The sequence below is a fragment of the Aulostomus chinensis genome, chromosome 6, assembly GCF_037954235.1.
Source record: "Aulostomus chinensis isolate RoL2024-O1b breed Wild chromosome 6, RoL_Achi_v1.0, whole genome shotgun sequence".
Taxonomy (NCBI): Eukaryota; Metazoa; Chordata; class Actinopteri; order Syngnathiformes; family Aulostomidae; genus Aulostomus; species Aulostomus chinensis.
The window spans coordinates 6,702,882-6,723,937 of record NC_141325.1 but is presented as its reverse complement, the minus strand read 5'-3'; the positions used below and the strand labels follow the sequence as shown (position 1 = coordinate 6,723,937).

The window sequence follows — 21,056 nt, the reverse complement described above, 5'->3', positions numbered from 1 at the left end:
AGTTGATTTAATAGCTAAGACTGAATATTTATTTCCCTTATATGCGATTCACTTCTTCCCCGTCAAAGTTTGCATTCTCACAATATGATTCTTTCGATCCACAACTGAATCTTTAATGATCATTTTTGGAGAACGACAATGCAGTTTGAGGATATCTGAAATTCACATCAACGCCAAACGTGGTATGACTCATCCTCGGAAGAATAGGACCCGTTCACGAAACGTTCTTATGCGTACCTGTGTTCCTTACAGCAAATGATTTTTTAGCCTTCAATTTGCTGTTACAGGCAGGAAGCAACGCCAGATGGCTATTTTGAATAAATGTTTAAACAGTTTGCGTAGTCTGAGCCTTAGACGATAGGTGTAGCGGCTAGCTTTAGCCGCTAGGTGGAGCTCTGCACTCGTCCCTCCGCTCTTGTTTGTCAACAAAAGCCGCGGTCTACGCTTGACTCGTGTTCATCCGTTGATTTCCGTTCGCAGTCGTTTTCTGAACATGGCGGCGACGTTGGTCCGAAACCCACTGTGGCTGTTTAGCAGGAGGTTTTTCGGTCCGACTCGGACTGCTCTCGGTTCCTATCACAAAAAGGTACGCGAAATGAATCTTCCAGACATTTTTATACTTTAGTATCGAAGCTGTGTCATGTTCTTGAAAGTCGGCGTGTGTGTGTATGTTTTTGTGTTGCATTTGTGTTTGCTAAGTTCCAAAAAAAAAGAACAAGCGATCTTATTGTGCGTTTGTCGTTTTCTGGAGGTGGTGGACCACTACGAAAACCCGAGAAATGTGGGCTCTTTAGACAAAAAAGCCAAGAATGTGGGGACTGGATTGGTGGGTGCACCAGCCTGTGGTGACGTTATGAAACTTCAGGTAAACTGGAGGTCATGACCTTTTGCCGGTTTCTTCTGCTTTAATCTGTAGTTACTAACTTTATTTTGTGAAATTCTTACTGATTTCAGATTGAGGTAGATGAAAGTGGCAAGATTGTAGATGCAAAATTCAAAACATTTGGCTGCGGATCAGCCATCGCCTCCAGCTCTCTGGCTACAGAGTGGGTGAAGGGGAAATCGGTAAGTTGTTGTCATCACACAGACTAAATAGTGGCAAGCTGGTGTTTGGTTTTTAATGTCTGATGAGGATCTGCTTCCATCCTGCAGGTGGATGAGGCCTTACAGATCAAGAACACGGACATTGCCAAAGAACTCTCCCTTCCTCCAGTCAAGCTTCACTGCTCCAGTAAGACTTCCAACATGCTCCTTAGAAGACAAACATATGAGGGGTGAAGCTACTTGCAGCCCTTAAAACTAGAAATACAAGCAAAACTAATGTCATGTCCTGACATTATAATATTGATATTGCATAGATGTATTGCCCCGCCCCATTTCCTGGCTTTATTTAAATTTGATTCCACCACACATTGGTAGAGGGACACAGCTGTCAGTTAAGGCCCAGTGTGTCCGGCTCACATACGGCATGATGGTGAGGCCAAACTTAAATGAGCCTGATCTGGACTTATCGGTGTTGACCCAGTAATGGAGGTACTACCACATCATATCTCTTCTGGGCATCAGATAATGTGGCTCACTGTCAGCTTGCGGCAGATGTTAGCCACAACTGACCCAGAACTGATACCTATCTGATCACCTCAAGCCCTTTTCAGACACAGCAGGTTGAGACGAATCCATCATTCATAGAGACTAAACTTTCTTACTGCCATGCTGACAATCAAACCACTGCTTCTACTTTTTTCATATTTTTAACCATACCCCTACTGCAGTGGTTCCCAAGCTTTTCCAGCTCAGGGCCCACTTTTAAGTCTCAAAAATTCTGGCGGCCCACCTCTCTCTTTCCGTTTAATTCTCCCTGTTGCTCGCCAGCGGTCCTTTCTGACACTCCAGTTTCAGCCATCGGCATCAGACATAAACGAGTCTAGTGCAATGCGGTCCCACTGCAAAGTGGCCCGGCTGATAAAAACAAAAATGTCGTATCTCTCATTTGCCTGTCTCATGTGTAATACTTGAAGGAAAAACAAAATATGAAAACAATATTTTTAATATCCTTTTTAAACGTGACTGAGTTGGAACTTTCAAAGCATTATTCTGCATATTTTTATTGTTACATAATCACATTTCCACCCCTCACAAAAATCACACCACTTTGGAAATTATTTGGTGCCCCACTTGCAATACCTTGCCCACCAGGGGGCCGCGGCCCACAGGTTGGAAACCACTGCCCTACTGCACACGTGACAGCTTTTGCTCTCTACTCATGATGTCTCTCTGTTCCCTCTAGTGCTTGCTGAAGATGCCATAAAAGCAGCGCTGTCAGACTACAGAATCAAACAACAGAAGGAGAAGGAGAGTGTCAAAGCCTAAAATAGTTAATTAGTTATCATTAACTCCCCTGGAGGGGTCAAGGTTCCTCCTGGGCGCCTCAGTACCAGCGCTGTAGTGCTGTATTGCGAGGCTGATTGGTTGCCGTAATTACAACATCAGGTGTTTTATGATAGTTTTTCATGGTCTTGAGGGAAACTCTTTAGTCAGAGCCAAGATTGCGGGGCTGTGACTAATGATGACTTTTACTGATTGTTTTCTGAATTCATGGTTTGGTTTGTCAGATTTGTGGTAATCAGAGTTATTGTGTCCAACCATCCCAAAAACCAAAGACGTTCAATTCAGTCGTATTAAATCAGGTAACACTTTGCAATAAGGGTGCATTAACAATGGTTAGTTAAGTGGCAGTTCTGCTTCGTTAACAGTGAACTGAAGTGTCTTCTAATCATTTACTAACGTTGGTTCATGTCAAGTTTACAGTCCAGATGGAGGGAGGGGGGGGGGGCATCACAAAGAGCACTAAAAGTTGATTATGCTTAACTTGTGCTTATTCACACATTCTTATACATAACCAAGCATTAACCTACTGTTGTTAATGTACCGCATTAGAAAGAGTTACACTACACAATTAATCTTTGCATTTGAGACACTTGAGGCAATAATTGTGTCCATTGTTTGTTGGGGGTTTTTTTTGTATTTTTTTTCTTTTTCTTCGTGGATTTTGTTTTTCGCCGCATGAGAGGGTTGGAAGTGAAAATTCTAAGACGAGACTTTTTTTTTTTTTCATTTAAACATCGGTTTTCATCTTTTCTGCATTTTAAAAAAATCCCAGAGATGATGCGTGAATAAAGACAATAGGAAAAAAACTTGATAGTTTTTGTGTATTTTTTAGGGGGGGGGGGGGGGGGGGGTTGGCATCAAAGCTTTATTTTGGCCGTAGCATCAGGATGACTGTGGAGGTCAGTAGGTCAACAGTTTGCAATAGAAAAAATATGACGCAGGAAATTGTGCGGGCGGCACAGTGGTGCAGTGGTCAGCACTGTCCCCTCAGAGCAAGAAGGTTCCGGGTTCGAGCCGCGGCTCCGGCACGGGATCTTTCTGTGTGGAGTCTCCATGTTCTCCCTGTTCCTGTGTGGGTTCTCTCTGGTACTCCAGCTTCCTCCCACAGTCCAAAGACATCAAGAGGGGACGAGGCTGATTGATACTCTAAATTGACCGTAGGTGTGACTGTGAGTGTGAATGGTTGTCTGTCTCTATGTGTTGGTCCTGTGATGGACTGGTGACCTGTGCAGGGGGAACCCTGCCTCTCACCTGAAGGCTACTGGGATAGGCTCCACCCCCCCACGACCCATAACAGGATAAGCTGAAGAAAATGGATGAATGGATGGAAGGATATTGTGCGCGGACATCAACCAGCAGAACCCCCATGAAGGGGAGCCACTCTCTGCTGGTGCCGAAGCAGCTTTCTCAGTACCAGTAACACTACCAGCAGCAGGACGAAGACCAGAACACACAAGACAGCCAGCAGGTAGACGACCACTGGATCCTGCTGTGTGAGCACCCGTGTGAAGGGGGCAGACGAGGGAGAGTCTATGTGGGTGGAAAACAAATACCGGGTTCCTTCAGAAGGAGTTGCAGTTGTTTGAATGTACTGACCTGTGGTGTTGTCTCGCCACTCTTGCTCCTCGTCAGAAATAGTCAAATAGGACGGACTCATAGTTTGTGTTTTATTTGAAGACAAACAATCCTCATAACTGAGAGACTCTAAAGAGTGGGGTTCAGGTATGATCCGGGTCATGGGAGCTTCTCTGGCAGAGGGTTCCCTCCTCTCATCCAGTGACGTTTGGTCACCTGGCACCGTGGGGACCGCCGTCTCCAGCTGGTGGGTCCTCTTGTGCGGCTTCAGGACACCAGGACAAATTGCCATGACGGACAGGTTCAGAAGCAGCCGGTGGGCCAAGTGGACTGGCTCGGTGCACACCAGATCTGTGGCCATCTTCAGCCTTCCACTTAGCAGCCAGCGGTAAAGATACAAAATGTCACACTCACACACCCACAGGTTGTTTGTGAGGTCCACAGATCGGAGGCTTGGCAGCCTGTCAAAGGCACTCTCTGGGACGGAGCGCAGGCAGTTACTGTTGATCTTCAGCACCTGCAGGTTGACCAGGGCGGACAGGGAGGGCAGGTCCAGGACTGAGATACAGTTTGCAGAGAGGTCTAAGTGGGTCAAAGAGACAGGGAGGCTCAGAGGAAGACTTGTAAGTTGGTTGCCCTTCAGTGTGAGGACCTGCAGCTTGTGAAGACCCTGAAGTGCCCCAGGCTGGATGGCACGGATGCGGTTATCCTCCAGATCCAAGCGAGTGAGGTTCCCCAGCTGCCTTAGAGCACCTGAGGTGATGTAAGTGATGCGGTTCTCTTGCAGCAGCAGGGACTCCAGGCTTGGAGGTAGCCCACGAGGGAAGCGGGCCAGCAGGTTATGACTGAGACTGAGCTCCTGCAGGCCAGAGAAGGGACGGAGAAGGTGGTCTACATTACAGAGCTGGTTCCTTGCCACAGACAGGGCTAAGGTACTCAAAGGAACAGAGCGAGGAAGTGAGCGGAGCCCCAGGGATTCACACAGAACCAAAAATCCTGGACGGAGACAGCAGCAGCCAGTTGGACATGGAGACGCAGCGATGCAGGCGAGAGGACAGACACAGAGAACCAGAAGGACTCCACATCTGCACCAAGGCATGACTCACTGTGAGGGCCAATAACACGAACACATCAGACTCACCCAAAACAAAGACTGACAGGAAATTCCTATTTCAACAGAACCTGAGATTATGTACCATTCCTCTGTCCCGGTATCGTCTGCTCCTCACATCCTCGTGGTCTCTCTAAAGATCCTCTTCTGTCGTCGAGAATTCCAGGCAGATGCTCATCAAAGTTTAACGACACTTTCAAGGTGCTGTGTTACCTTTGCTGGATTCTCTTCACCATTCAAATTGATTGGAGTCTGTTTATGTCAACGGAAGACAGTGAGATGTTCAGGGACACCCCCCCCCCCCCCCCCGAAAGAAAAGAGAAGATTAACATCCCCTTGTCTGAGATTAGCAGGGGTCAAACAGACTCATGTATCCAGGTGGTCCTGTGGCATCCTGTCACCTGCTGGGAAGAGTGAAAGTGGAGGGGTTGTATTATCTCGAATTATTTAGCATCTCCTTGACAAAAGAGGAGGGAATCTGAAATGTGAGCTGTGTGTGGGAGCTCCCATTTCACCGCCACCTGAGTTACACTCACGGCTTTTGTCACCGGCATCATCTTTGATGTTTGATCTGTTGTTAACGGATCTGCTTCAAGAATCAGATGAATCTTTACGTAAGAAATGATTTGTGTTTGAATCCTTTTAACCACGGGTCCCTGGTGAACACAGGTGATATAAATCCTGATATAAGACCTGATGAATCAAAACTCTCATGGACTTGTGAGTGTTATCATACGTTTGTTGTTGTTGTTGTTGTTTTTGCTGTTTTTGTTGTTATTTGTGAATTGCCTGGAACAAATCAGTGTCTCCATGATTTGACACTAGATGTGCTCTTGTTGTGGATCAAAGAGCTTTTCCTCTGTTGTTGAAATATTAAAACCATCTTGTACAGTGGCCAGCGAAGGACAAAAGGCTCTGATACCTTCTCCAGGCTGTGTGTTTGGGTGTGATGGTGCCAGCCGACTCACCGAGGCCAAACACTTGACAAGTGGAGTATCAGAAGAAACCAGAACGTCTCCACAGAACGTGTCTTACAAGTCTGGTATTTTGGTAATGACCTTAAAAATAGTCACCCATGATTCTGCAGCGTACAAAATTACAGATTCCTCAGCGGAACATAATGTGCACGTAGCAAGAATCGTTTTTTTTTTCCCCTCATTTTTTTTTTCTTCTTTCTAATCTTAGGCTGGGATTGTATTCCTGTTTCGTCTCGCCAGCATTTCCACGGCGACATTTTAAATAACGACAGAAACATCGCTGTCAACAGTTTTATTAAACATGAGTAGAACAAAATGTCATTTTTGTAAACAAGAAAGCTGTCACGTACAGAGGGAGAATCTGAAGACAGAGGTTCCATGGAAACACACGAGTCTGAAGCATAAATGGCACAAAGTGAATATCACACACTTGGTTAAGATGCACAAGAACTGAGACAGTGAGGTGGAGGCTTTTCACACGTGTGATCTGAATTATTAAATCAAATCAGATAAATGTGATAAATTATTTATCTTTTTATTGTCACTTATTCATTTTTATGACCACCTGAGATCTACCAACCTCGCAAGCAGACTCTCTGCCCCCCCAAAACGTGTTCAACCGGGAAATAAGAACCGAGAACGAGATCCCTTTAAGTTACGTTATACAGAAGGAAGTCTAGCACTAAAAACTACCATTCACAAAGTGTTTTCACCAAAAAAAACTAAAACAAATGTGTTTTCCACTTTTTGTTTTTACTATGGACACAAAATTATTAATTAAAATAAGACACAGACATAGATACTCAACAAATTAACCATTAATAGAATAGATATCAGATAGATGTGTTCAGCTCAGCCACCTGAGAGAGGAGCTGTCACATGATTTCGAGTAATGGCTTTCAAAGTTAAATGATGTAAAAACGATACAAATAAAACAAATGAAAGTCGTATGAAGGTAACACTAAAGGTATAATTTCTTTTCAAAGTAAACAAGTAGTTGCATCTCATGTTGCCTTATTTACAGGACCAAAGATGTTTCTGATTCAGCCAAAACTCTCGGCTGTCACCGAGCTGGAGTGGTCTCATCGCGCACAGCAGGACGTGGAGGGAGATACCTCCGTCCTCTCAGTGGCGGGAGAAATGATCCAGAGACGGAATTAAACCCGTGAACTATTTTGTCTTTTCTATTTGGCGCACACGGTAAATAAACAAGCTGCTCAAAGTGTATTTTAGTATCTGAATCCGTTTTCTTCTTCTGTATGGAAAACCTTTATTTTACCAACTGATGGTAAATGAACAGCAGGATATACGATGTGAGGTTGTAACGGCTGAAAGACCTCCGGCGCTCTTAGGCCCACATCTTCTGGTGACTCCATGCCGGCGATGGCCACGGGCAGAGGCCAGTCTGTCCATACGTACACTCGTCCCTCAAATTCTACTTAGCACTGTATATTCGGAACGCACGGAGGAAATTTGTACAAATTTGGCACAAACGTCCACACGGACTCAAGGATGAACTGAAAAGACTTTGGTGGTCAAAGGTCAAGGTCGCTGTCATTGAGCATGAACGCGATATGTCAAGAATGCCTTGAGGGAATTACACTTTCAGGCTGTCCATATGTCCGCTATACATCCATCCATACATGAACGCTTCTGTCCCAGTCGAGTTAGGGTAATCAATCACTGAGAAAACTTCTATTAATTTGGCACAGCTGTGCACATGGACTCAAACATGAGCTCCGAATATTTTAGTGGCCCAAAGTTGAGTCGCTGGGACTGCACAAATAATTGCCATGAAATTATATATATATATATATGTATGTACATTATATATATATAATACATATGTGTATGTACATATATATGTATGTACATATATATGTATGTATGTACATATATATGTGTGTGTACATATATATATATATATATATATACACACACACACACACACACATATATATATGTATATATGTGTGTGTATATATATATTTTTTATATATATATACACACACATATATATATGTATATATGTGTGTGTATATATATATTTTTTTATATATATATGAAGAGAGAGGGAGTCAAAAGGCCAAAGGTCAACTTCATTGTGATGTGATACATACAGGTTTGGAGGAACTTCAGTTGGACTGGTTGTTTGAGGCAGAAGAACCTCGAGATAATAAATCCGATTTCAAAGATTTGAATCCATTCGGTGTGAATTTGAATCTTCATAATGCAAGCACCTGATATTTGGGGCACTAAAATTACATTTTAATCTTTTCAAGAAATACTTGTTTTCATCATCAGCTTGTCTTACATATATTTCTCGATTTAAAAAGCTCATGTTGGCGTGAATATGTTTTGCTCCTGTGTGATGGAGCAGCTAACCTGCCTGACTGTGTTGCGGTGGGTCACCTCAGCGTCCTCTAGTGCTTCTTCAGGTGGCAGGTGCACACTGGATGACTGGAGCTCTGCTGCTGCTCTCGGTGCTTCGACTGCTCCTTGTGCTTGGGCTCATCTCTCCTCTTCTCCGCCGCCTCAACGTCCCTGACCTTTCTGGTCTCCTGGCGAGGTGACGACCTGACGTCTCGCCCTCTTTCTCCTACGAGGGCCTTTGAGGGCTGGCGCAGGTTCTTGGGGGAGGCCATGCTCTGAGTCTGGACCCTCTTGACATGGTCGACAGCGTACGGCCTGTCCTGGAAGTCGCCTGAATTCTTGCGACCTCCAGTTTTATCCGCCATATACTTCCTGGCTGGATGAGCAGGAGGCTTATAGGCCTCCAACTTGCGCTTATGACTCATGGCAGAGGCACAGCAAATGATGAAGACCATGACGATAAGGAGAGAGGTCACAACAATGATGATGATGAGATTCTCCTGCAGGAAGTCCACCACTCGGCTCAGGACAAAGTCCTTCAGGCGGATCATGGTTGTAGTGATGGTGTTGGTGAGGGTGGGAGCCTTGGTAGCAGCAGTGACCTGAACAGGTCCACGGGTGGAGACAGATGTTGGGAAAATGAGCTCCAGCTCTGCTTCATCGCCGCTGCCATCCATGGACATGTTGTCGAACAGAGGCGTGGCATGACACACACCCCAGCAGAGGGAGAACAGGGTCACACAGGTGATGTGAAACACCAGGCGGGATTTCATCCTTCCGTCCAGATCCTGAAACAACAACAAGAGGCTCGTTGGAATCAAGTCTGTCTGACCCTAGATGGTGAGTCTGAGTCAGCCTGTAACCTTGATTCATGTTAAGAGCGGTTTCAGTCACCTTTGCTGATCTCTGACTTTCACTCCCACAGGTTCACAAGTGTGGTTGTCAATTTATTCTTTAGCTTGCACTGAAAAGTCACGTAGTGACTTCATTGACCCCCCACACACACACACACACACGCATTTTCCACCTGAACCATCATCTACAGGCAAGAGGCGGGGTTCACCCTGGACAGGTCGCCAGTCCATCACAGGGCCAACACATAGAGACAGACAACCATTCACACTCACAGTCACACCTACGGTCAATTTAGAGTATCAATCAGCCTCATCCCCTCTTGATGTCTTTGGACTGTGGGAGGAAGCTGGAGTACCAGAGAGAACCCACGCAGGAACAGGGAGAACATGGAGATTCCACACAGAAAGATCCTGTGCTGGAGCCAGGGCTCAAACCCGGAACCTTCTTGCTGTGAGGCGACAGTGCTGACCACTGCTCCACCGTGCAGTCAGGTTGGAAACATATGAAGTCAATTATAACACAGTTTAAAAGCTGTTTCAATCTATAATGCATCCACCTTGACTCATGGGTTTCTTTCCATCTGTCTTGCACCAGATCTATTTTAGCAGCAGCAGCAGCAGCAGCAGCAGCAGCAGCAGCAGCAGCAGCAGAGTAGCCATTACTTATTTGGGGTGGAGACAGAGAGTTTGGTGCTGAAGGCCTTATAATTTGTAAGGCAGAGGGAGGCCACCCATCCACCACACCAAAGTTAGCAGGAAGCTCTGTTCCAAAGGGTGCAGAGAGGCGTGGGAGACCTGTGGCTGTGGCGTCTATATTTACAGTGGGCAGCAGCTGCTTCACAGCAGCCCGCAGCAACACACTGATGAAGATATTTCTGCTTCCCAAGAGAAATACATTCCCCATCAGCCCCACACACCTAATTAACCTCCACATACTGCTTTATTTTCCTTCCATTCATGTCCCTCTGTGTCTCTCTCTTCCTGTCAGCGTGAAGTCACAGGAAAACGAAACTTTCTGAGTTTAAAATCTGTGGAAATTTACACGTAATTACAGTGTGTTTTGCTGTGAAGCTTCTAAACAGCTTCATGCTAAAGTGAACACACTGCTTCACTGATTTACATATTGGGGTGTGAAACCCCCTCCTTGTGTGGTCGAACATCCAGTACAGACTCCACCAGATGTTAGGCTGGGTCTCATCCTCTGGATGTACAGCGACAGGATCACTCTGCCCCATAATTACACCCGTAATTACATTTCTCGCAATTCCACGGTGGGTCGAAGGCCATCCAGAGGCTTCAGATTCAGTTCATCCAGCAACGGCGCCTCGGCTTGACACGTGTCTCTGGAAGTACTGAGGAACCAACTACAATCTGAGATGAAACTGGGAGCTCGAACAACGGACATTGATTTTTGATGATTTCCGCTCATCCTTAAACACGCCGAGACTTGCTGGCTTTTTCGCATCGCACAGTCTTGAGATACGAGAAGGGAAACGTTAGTGATTTACAGTCCAATATAAGCACATTTATTATTGCTTCTATAGACTTGAGCATGAATGAAATATTACATACATAAAAGTAGAAATCCCACAATGTATAACCACCACATTAAAAGTAGCAAGAGGTATTTAGATCATAGTGTACCAAGAAGTTCAAAGTAACAGAGCTCATTTTGGGGAAAACTGGCCCCTGACAGTGTTACATTTTCATTCATCACATTTGTGCCTATAATTAGGATGCGGCTGGAATAGTTTTTTTTTTCTATAAAATATTTGATTATTGAGTTTGCAACAGTTAACAATTTTATTAACCGATGTCATGTGAATCTAAATTGGCAAAGTCACTAATTCTTCTAACTCTGTATGTATGAAGTCGATGTACCTTAAAACTATAATTACGTACTTGAATAATTCTTCATCACACAGATGTTAGGAGCAAACAACATTAAATATAAACATAATTTCTCATGAGTCAGACAATACGAACGTTCCAACAATGCCTTCTAAAGCTTGGACCCACAGACAGACTTGGAAGATGAAGTATTTGGCTACTCTTCGGGTTTTTCTGGATAAAAAAAACAACAACACTAAGAACAAATATAAATCTGTACTTACGGGGTCTTTGCTGATCCCGAGTGTTATCTTCTCAGCAGCACAAGAGTGTGTGTGTGTGTGTGAGACACAGAGAGAGAGAGAGAGAGAGAGAGAGAGAGAGAGAGAGAGAGAGAGAGAGAGAGAGAGAGAGAGAGAGAGAGGGAGGGAAAACCAGAGAACACAAAGTGAGGAAAGTAAGAGTGGACGAGTTTCCAAGCCTTCGCCCTCCCTGCTAAGTTGTGTTGAATGTTTTTTTTTAACCTGAGTTCTAAAAAGTCTGCTGATGTCCATCCCTCTATTTTCAGCTTCTCCTCCCTCTTTCTCTGCCTCCCTGTCCCTGCCCTCATGAGACATTCAAGATCAGACTTTTTACTCCACTTTTTTTTTTTAATTCATAACAGACTGAACATTAACGTGCTATTGAATGTGACTATACTCCTGCACATCTGGAGCTCTTCTCAAGTGGACTACACGTCTCATGAAAGGGTCTTTGCTTTGGAATAAAGTGTAATTTAGTAGAGAGTGTGTTTTTAAACTGACAGGCATAGATCAACCTGAGCCTTTCGCTTCAATTCACAGCGAGGATGTTACCGTTGCTACACCAGTCCCATGTTTCAGGGTATTTCTGTACATCGGCGGGGCGAGTCTCAAAACTTCGCTGCCTCCCACTGAGCCCTCTCTAATTAAGTCTCTGAGATTACAGCCTGTCTCCGCAGGGCATACAAGACCAGTACAGAGAGAAAGCAAACGTCCCATCCCAGAACACATGTACACAGCGAACATATAAACTTCATGGTCTCTTAGCTGCACTTATCTCTGGAGAGTCTCTAAATATGAAGGGCGTCGATTCACTTTCTGATTCAAGACACTTGTTTGGAAAAATGGTGTGAGGTGCTCAGAGAATGAGGTGGCAGTTTTCAAAACCTGAGGAGTTTTGTTTTTTTAAATAAGTACACTGTGTTTCTAGAAGGTTCCAGTTTCTGGAGGCCATTTTGAAAAGTAGACAAAAAATTTTTTGCACACAATTATTGTAAAGAGTAATTTGCATCACGTATTGTTTCAAGCATCATTGCGCAAAACTAAATAGCTTTGGGACTCAGCAACAATGCAGATAAACAAAATTAGTTTGAGAGCTAAACATGCACACCGCAACGAAAGAAAAAAAATGCATAAATGGAAATCTAAATTTTTCTGTCCAATCCAGAAGTTTTATAGGATGTTGTGGGGGGGGGGGTTAATGTAACACACACAAACACACACACACCCCTACGATAGTCAGTCTTGAGCCAAGCTGTCACACTCTGGTCAAGACTGGTCAACAGAGGCGATGAGCGGCAACAAACACACGTTAAGGAACGTTTTGGCTTCGCATCAATACATCTTTAGCCTTTCGTTGAACTTTCTGACGACAGAGGTCATAGTTTTGCTCTCAAATCTCGCAACAAATGGAGTCGTGGTTAGACAAAGAAAATTAAAGTTAATCGCCAAATATTTTCAGGAGAAAATGGGCCTTATGAACTGTTGGGAGGGAAGTAAAATAAATGCTGAAAAAGTTTGTTTTGTTTTGTTTTTTTAATTCTACTTCATCGCAGGTGCTGCGGCCAAACTCCAGAAATGGTTACAGTGCATAATGTTCTCATTGACTGAAGGCCTCTTACATGGAAGCATTTCCCAAAAGCGTTCTGTAAACGCTCATCAAGCTTCTCACTGCCAGACGAATCGGTTCCTGGAGTTTTTAATCTGTGGCAATGTTCCCTGTGCTCGCTCCTAGAGAGAGTAACTGGCCGGGGAAGCTACTGCCAGTTAGCCCTCCGCTGACTTTAAACTTTCAAACACCATCATAAATGTTTCGCCATCAGAATTTGCTCCAAGTTATTTCTGAAAGGGGTTGTGTCACACACTGAACAATTTATCCACTGTTCTACAGCTGGAACAATAACAGTGACTGACACAAGCGCAGCTCCACGGTTTATAGTAACCGTCCTTGCCAGAGGATGAAGACTGTTATGACTCACTGTAGCTCTACGACTGAAAGTGGGGGGGGGGGGGGGGGGGGGGGAGAAGTCATCAGTACATTAGCCAGTTGAATACATGACCCCATTTTAAAAAGTCTTTATTTTTATAATCAATGTTTGATACTTGAAGCAAGAATAATGAACAAAAATGCTGAGCAGAGCTCCACATGAGGCTTCATCCTGGTTCGTCGTCTTCTGAATTTTTTTTTTTCTTTTTCCGAAATTCATCCAGTACAACAGAGGCTTCAGCTTTTCAGGATGCAATATGGCAAGGTGCAGGGAACACAGACGGGGGGGAAACATTTAAAACCCACCTCCCTTACAGATACCCTCTTAAGCACAACCACAAAAAAAAACAAAAAAAAAAATTACAGAAAATATGGTCATGTTATTTACACAGCTTTCACTCATTTTCTAGACCTTAATTACAAACATACATCTATCCCTCAACTGCACATTTCTTCCACCTACTGTGTCCCTTTACATGGCTAGTCACTACTTCTCAAAACTCATTTCTTGTGCCGACAGCGCTTTCAGGAACCAAGAGTCTGCTACACAAGACAGGGCAGTATAATGTTGGACCAGATCTTCAAGGTTAGATCGACTCTGCAGGGTTCCCTCCACTAACACTCCATTTGACCCTAAACTACACTTTGAGGCAACAATGACTCTGCGTTCAGCTGACGTCATTATTAAAAATGGTTTGATTACCCGTACCATGCTGGAAAGTGTTAAAATATCATGGGCCCGATGTTGCTGACAAACCTGGATCAATGATGCTGCCCGGTGTATTGATGATGGCTGACATCGTTCAGGAACAAAGTTGTAGCACCGTATAAAGTGGTTTTATGTCAGGGCACCTATCAAAGCCTCCGTTGACTACACAAATTAAACTACACACGCGCAACAATCCTCGACAAAAACTTCCGTGGTCTCCTCTATGGCACTTTCAGGTCTTTACAGTGGTAACAACTATTGAAGGCAAACAACAGACTGAACCCGTCTCAGCTTCTCACATGGGCCGAAATTAAGGAAACTGAACTCTTCAAATTAGACAATAGAATGGTTCCTGATTATTCATAACCACACTGACTGGGGGGGGGGGGGACAACCATTAAAAAAAAAAAAACGGGGGTGGAAGTGCTAAGAGGGATATAAGCACAGCTGGAACAAGAAACGGGCTAAAAGTAACAGTGAAGTAATAATTCAGGTCATCCCATCAAGAGGCAAGTCTGTTTTATAACCCGCCCCCCCTTCCACATGAAACAACAAAGGAACATCCATGATGACAGATATCCAGAAGGCCAAAGACATGAGGCACATATTCACACAATCTAGGTTTTCAGATCTACAGCGAAGCGTTTCTGTGGCAGTCTCCGGTTTATCACAAGATGGGTTCAAACAAGTCAGTGTGTGATTACTGTTCTTGTCAGCTCCTTTTTGATTTGTGCAGAAAATAAAGATTTACTCTGGAGATGGCGTGCAATTCAAAAGGAAAAAAGACCCCCCCCCCCCCCCCAAATAATCCCACTACATTTAGGTGAGCCAGTAGATTAACACTGAGATTGGTGACAAAAACAAACAGAGCTGACAGAGATCTTCTGTGGAAGGTCGGAAAATCCACAAAGTTGATCTTTCTGTAAGCCTCACATTAAAAATCACAATAAAAACCACCAATCTAGTGCAACTGGGATACTTCAGAATCGTGGGATACTACAGAATCGTGTGTTTCACCCCCCCCCCACCCCCCCCAAAAAGGAACATTATTGGAATGTTTTTTCCCTCCCACACAAAAACTGCAGTTGAAACTTGTGGAATGTGATTCATTTTCCCAATAAGCACAAAGTGCATGTTAGCAAAGGAATGAATGTTTACAGGGATGATTGTGTGTCAGGAGGGCACATCAGAATGACAGGAAGGGGAGGGGAATGACAGGAAGTGGAGGGGAATGACAGGAAGTGGAGGGGAATGACAGGAAGGGGAGGGGAATGAAAAATAATGGCTGATTTGTGCAGTGAGAATTGTCATTCGAGTGCTGATGTGCACAACTTGCATGATCAATCTACTGCACTGAGATTTCCTGTTTACAATTTAAATCTTCCTACAAAAGAGAGAGAGAAATACTGTCAGAGGTGTAAACAAAATTTCTAATTTGCCTGCATAACAATTTGGGAGACAGGAGTCATGAAATACTAATTAAAAAATATTTGGGGAATACAACCAGTCCAAGTTGGGACTGTTGAGATTTTTGTACAAGTAGGCAAAATAAAATATGACTGCCACAGAACAAAAGGAAGAGAGTCCTTTGTTATCAAAAAGAAAGATTTCTGCTAAATTTGCCACATGTCCTTATTCCACCTGTGTTATAGGGAGGGTTTGGGGCTGGCAAGAAAAAGTTCTTCTGGAATGTTGCTAGGGATCGTTGCTAGGCAGGCATCAGACGAAACACTGTCACTGCCCACCCCCCCAGCCAATGGAACGTCCTGAATTGTAGCGGGTCGGATAAAGGGTCCTTAAATGGCAATTTTGGACATTTGCTCTTCAAGTTTGATGATTCGCTTCTCCTGACTGCTGACCAGGTCCTTGAGGGATTTGATTTCTTTCAAAATCTCTTCCAGCTTGGCTTCCGATTTCTGCAGGAGACAGGGGAGACAAGTTAGCACACAAACACGGTCACATCTGAACTACAATACCCCACAGGATTAGAAGCACAAACATGCCAGCGCAGAGACACTCAAGAGTCACCAGTCATGATAAAAAGCCCAACCAAAGGTACAGCGATGCATCTAACCAAAGGCCAACATCCACATGCCGATGTGTGGCAGGTATAACGTGTGTGTGTGTGTGTGTGTGTGTGTGTGTGTGTGTGTGAGAGCGCGTGTTCATAGTCACTGTTAAGCCTGGTAGCATGCTTACAATAGCTAGTTATCAGCAAGCGAAGTACAGCTGAGGCCAGTGGGGATCAGCTCAGCGTGTTTCACATTGCGATGAATACAGGGGTAAAATTTTGAACTGAGAACGGCTTTAGGTGAAAAGTCAAGCTGTTGAGTCTTTTTATCCAATGACAGAAATGTCAACCTCATTTGGTACAAGAGAAAGAGTTGAGGCCATCCAACGGATACGAGAGAATGTATTTCAGTCGAAGGATCCTATGAAAAAGTCACACATGCCAGCATAGCTAAAAGTGCTACCTGTTGTCTGACTAGCTTATATGCCAGGTGGCAGGGCCTGGTACTTTGGGGGTTAACGTATTTCGCCAGCAAACTTCATTGCAGCCCAGTGGGCTGTGATTACAGAGCACGACTGCTAAGGAACACATGGGCTGGGTCCTGGGCGGGTGGCTGTGTTGTGGCTGAGGTGCGGCAGGACGCCCAGCAGCAGTAGGCGCCCATTGCAGCGGCCTACCTCACAGTTTGGGAGTCAGAGAGTTGGTTGAAAAATCTCCACAAACCACCTCATGAGAAGAGTCAGCAATATTCCTACATCGCACACATACAAGAGCAATTTGTTTGTCTGACACCTTTCACCTCAGGGAGGTGACAGCAGGGAGTGATGGGCCAACACAGACGGCGGTGAGTCAGGAGTAATAATGGAGGCTCACTGGTAAAAATGATGGATATAAAAATATTTTTAAAAAAAATTGTAACGCGAGGGATTTCCTAATTGGGCATCAAGGTGAAGGAAAACACGGTACTCAAGCCAAAAAACAACAGATACATCCAACAGTTGGAGGCTGTGCCATATGGTACCATCAATTCACCCCACAGTGCAAATCAGCGCTCAACAGCTTTTGATGTCATCAGACGGTTCTTTATGTTCCTCCACTGGGTACTAAACCAGGAGTTCACCATCGACCGGTTGCAACAAAACAACGTGTCTGCCTGTGACGTTATTAAGGATGTTCACATCTCAGGCCCATCATGGGATTTGCTTGCAACTAAAGTTTAAAAGTGTTTTCTTTTAAGCTTTTATGTTCTCTTAGTCAGCACTTTGTAGTTTGTGACATGCTGGGGGGGGGATTGGAACAGCAGTTATTAATTAAAGGATAAAAGGCCTGATTGTGGCAATACTTTAGTCATATTCTTTCTACACAGACGCTCGATCTAAGTCAGTAGAAAGTCTTTTTTAAAATGTGCTTGTGCTGCCATTAAATGTCAGCTTTTGTCATGTGATGTAACATTTATCAAATCTCTAAACAACCTTAGAACATGCAAATACTCACAATTGATGGAGTTGGGCAGGCGGTCTTGATGGCAGGGCTGGAGTTCTCTGTATTCTTTGACCCCTTGTCCAAAATGTTCTTTTTGACAACCTTGAATTCACGATTCTTGCCCGGGACATAGCCGTTCTTGAGGGAGATTAGGATGGGGTCCCCGTTCTTGCCCTCAAACCACTCCTCAGCCTCCAGGGCCGGGTCTGGACCAGCTGTATCTGGGTACAAGTCGTCTTGGAACAGGTCCGACTGATGGAGAAGGACAGAGTGATGAAGTGTTAGGAACTTGATCAGGAGAACATGATTGACTCGCAGCAATGTCTGATGTGGCTGCAGAGGAGTGACGACTCACCTTTCTAGGTACGGTCATCACGACAGGCTCAATCTTCCTTTCATGCAGTTTAAAGAACCTAGCAACATACAAAATACATGTGATTACCCAAAATCCAAGACATTCATCTACAGAGGTAAGAGTCCAGTTGACTGTCCCAAAAGAGCTTCTGTGCTGGCCCCTAGTGGTGAAGGTAGGAATTCCACAGCAGATGTAAAACCTCAAACTGCTTCCTAGTATCAGAAAGAGGATCTTTTCATCTTGGTTTGTCTTACCTTGCTATTTCACACTTATTGACATCAAGGCCCCTCTTTGGCATGAAGCCCATGCCCCTCTGAGGCTCCTTGGTGGCGAAGGTGCTGAGGAAGTGAACATATGGAGCCTCATCTGTGATTTCAAAGTAGCGAATGCTGCTGTCTCCCTGTAAAAAAAAAAAATAAATAAAAAAGGGAAATAAATATGCTTGATCTCAGGGTTCTGACAATTCTCAGATGAAATCTAGAGTCACAATCATGTGTCATTATGATAAAGATGAATCTAACTGTCAAGTGCTTTACCTTCCCACATAGGTACACAACATTGGTGTCAGGGTCATAGAAGGGCAAGAGGACACCATTGCTGGTGTCCATCTCATTGACAGTGATGGAATCCAGGTTTTGCTGAAAATAAAAGATGAATCAGAAAAGTTCTTGGGGAGCCTGGAATGCAAACATGCAACAACATGTGAACATGGAGCTCGTAATGCGATGCTTCGTACCCCGTTCCAGAGGGCCAACTGTCTCTCACTCATGCGACTGAAGCCTGTGGTGAGGATGTTCCCGTCAGCCAGGAAAATGGCTCTCATGGGGCGTGCGCCATCGTGTGCCTTCTCCTTCTCCTGTGAAAGAGTTAATGGAATTAATCACCATTTCCAGAAATACATCTATAAGTCAGCCAGCTTTTCTAAACTACCCAGGTCACCCCACATTCTTTACACGTGTTTAAACTGACGAAATGAACTCATCAGCTGTTTATATGATCAACATCAAGGACAGAGAAACACATTCCAACCTAAAACCTTTGACTGACTCGAATTATGAGAACGGAGTCTTAATCAAGGAGACCTGACAGGGACGAAACCTGAGGGTTTACAGCAAGAAAATTCTCCTCATCTGTGACCCCACCTTGATTGATTTGTACCTTCCACATATAGCATACACAATGGAACATAAATGCCATCACAACAAAAAAAATGTTTTAAAGGAGTGCTGACTGCAACAACGGTCTCCTTCCGGGGGTCAATGACACGGATTGACTTGTCCTTGCAGGCGGTGCAGATGAGGCTGCCATTGCGGTTCCAGCACACGTTGTAAATGACGTCAGGGTGCATGTCCTCTAGGGTGATCATGGCCTCACCAGTGCCCACGTTCCAGATGAAGATCTGATTGTCACAACCTGGCCACAGAGAGAATTTGAGTTGAACATACCGGAACATGTAAATGGGAACATTATATTTGAGCATGTTGTAATAGCCACCTCAAGTAGGTTTTTGTAAGTGTAATGACAAACACCTGCACTGAGGAGGACATTGCGCGCTGTTGGGTGCCACGTGATGATGCCAACTCGCTTAGAGTGTCCCTCCAGTACCACTACTGGCTCAGACATGCAAGTGACGAGGCCATTCTCGGGAATCTGCCATACCTGTAGAACACATAACCATGTCAAAGGTCAAGAGAAGGGAAGAGATAAAGAGGCCCTCAGGAGACTTCTTCCTCAGACGTGCTGCTGCATGACGATCACCTATATGTAGTATGCAAAAGCAACCTCAGGGGGGCAGCAGCAACCAAGAACTCCGCTTCTAACCACAGCATGTGATTTGGTGAGAAATGGATATTCATACTTTGTGTGTTAGGGGTTTACAGTGAGTATAACTGTACCTGATTTAGAACGTTCAGTTGAAAAACAAACACTATGACAAGTTTTCATTTACAGAACATCCTCACCTGCAGTACCGTCAAATATTGTTCACAGCTTCTGTCCAGTTCCAAGGACAATCAAACTAACCTGCAGACCATCTGCGCCACACTAAATCCACATTAAACCAGAATGTGCCTCATGCTTCAATGACTTTTGAAAAAAAGCTCCTCATCTTTGAAGTGAAAGAATCTGGTTTCCATCATCAGAACGAGATGTTTCCCTGTCCGATACCCACCTGGTACCTCTCCTGTGTGGCTGTAAAGACAATCCAGTGCAGGAGGTCGTACCGCTGTCTGGGTTAAAGTAGATTAGCTGACATGTCTGCGTTCAGCAGTGACGCAGGGAGCTTCAGGGCCATAGCACAAACATCCCAATATCCTCCATTTCTATCATCATGTTGCTAACACAAAAAATGAGGCAACATTTTCAAAAGTCCCAATTTCTTTGTCCTCTGGTCTGCTGTCTGTGTCATAGGCCTTCAAGGAAGTCAAAAACTCTTTGATTCTGTGTGGGAGGTTTGGCTCTAACCCTAATGAGAGAGGAGCACCCGTGAACATGAACAAGCTGGTAAGTTGACAAAGACTCGGCAATGAACCTAAAAGCTCATCTGACTCACAACTAACCCATCCAGTTTTACAAGCCTTGACCAAAAACTGATCTGGAGATGGAGAAGGGCTGTCCTTAACACTGCGGATGCCTTAACAGTTGAAGGCTCGTCCATGTCCTCTCGTTTTGTATGTGTGCTGTCTGATCGAACTCTCAAATATGTGCTAAATCATACAGTACAAGACTGGTGACTGGACTCTGCAGTCAAATTGTGCAGAAACAGACAGTCAACATACATACAGAAGCCCTTTTTCTTTTAGGGATTTTTTTCAAATTTATATTTTTTCTGATTCATTTTAACCACAGAGGTCCATGACTTATGGCTGGGGGGTGTGACACTCAACTATTTATTGCTTGGAGGTAGAAGTTCCATCGACTTCTCATTCATACTTGGTCGAAGGTCAAGATCTTATCACACTACACAGCAGTGTGTGTGTGTGTGTGTGTGTGTGTGTGTGTGTGTGTGTGTGCGCGTGCATGTACGTGTACACACAAATAACAGGAAATGCAGGATTTTCTTTGGGGAAAAAACATTGGCAAGTTGTTTTATTTGAATGGGGAAAC

General features: G+C 44.4%; 3 protein-coding genes across 4 annotated transcripts in view; 1 reads left to right on the top strand and 2 right to left on the bottom strand.

Moving 5' to 3' along the window:
* Nucleotides 1-29: 29 nt before the first annotated feature.
* iscua (iron-sulfur cluster assembly enzyme a) lies at nt 30-3,161 on the top strand. The gene is made up of 6 exons (XM_086206122.1): nt 30-182; nt 481-586; nt 752-865; nt 955-1,065; nt 1,153-1,231; nt 2,288-3,161. Exons 2-6 carry the CDS (start codon nt 494-496, stop codon nt 2,368-2,370), a joined length of 480 nt encoding a protein of 159 aa, XP_086062248.1. The 5' UTR covers nt 30-182; nt 481-493; the 3' UTR covers nt 2,371-3,161.
* A 4,963-nt stretch (nt 3,162-8,124) lies between these two features.
* tmem119a (transmembrane protein 119a) lies at nt 8,125-11,444 on the bottom strand. The gene is made up of 2 exons (XM_086205298.1): nt 11,393-11,444; nt 8,125-9,212 (listed from the first exon to the last, which is right to left on the bottom strand). The coding sequence occupies exon 2, from the start codon at nt 9,195-9,197 to the stop codon at nt 8,475-8,477; it is 723 nt and encodes a 240-aa protein (XP_086061424.1). The 5' UTR covers nt 9,198-9,212; nt 11,393-11,444; the 3' UTR covers nt 8,125-8,474.
* Nucleotides 11,445-13,468: 2,024 nt separating this feature from the next.
* The window catches only part of LOC147259885 (coronin-1C-A), a 33,932-nt gene continuing 26,344 nt past the window's right edge, over nt 13,469-21,056 (bottom strand). For both annotated transcript variants that reach the window (XM_086206118.1, XM_086206119.1), the window contains exons 4-11: nt 19,481-19,610; nt 19,183-19,364; nt 18,688-18,807; nt 18,488-18,589; nt 18,206-18,351; nt 17,952-18,009; nt 17,609-17,848; nt 13,469-16,019 (exon numbers count right to left, since the gene is read on the bottom strand). In XM_086206118.1, the coding sequence (XP_086062244.1) occupies nt 15,900-16,019; nt 17,609-17,848; nt 17,952-18,009; nt 18,206-18,351; nt 18,488-18,589; nt 18,688-18,807; nt 19,183-19,364; nt 19,481-19,610 (1,098 nt within the window). In that variant the 3' untranslated portion in view covers nt 13,469-15,899. The remainder of the gene's footprint in view (nt 16,020-17,608; nt 17,849-17,951; nt 18,010-18,205; nt 18,352-18,487; nt 18,590-18,687; nt 18,808-19,182; nt 19,365-19,480; nt 19,611-21,056) is intronic.

Coding starts and splice junctions, on each gene's coding strand:
- iscua (XM_086206122.1), top strand. CDS start 494: ATGGCGGCGACGTTGGTCCGAAACCCACTGTGGCTGTTTAGCAGGAGG. Junction 587..751: donor TCGGTTCCTATCACAAAAAG/GTACGCGAAATG, acceptor CGTTTTCTGGAG/GTGGTGGACCACTACGAAAA. Junction 866..954: donor GTGACGTTATGAAACTTCAG/GTAAACTGGAGG, acceptor TACTGATTTCAG/ATTGAGGTAGATGAAAGTGG.
- tmem119a (XM_086205298.1), bottom strand. CDS start 9,197: ATGAAATCCCGCCTGGTGTTTCACATCACCTGTGTGACCCTGTTCTCC.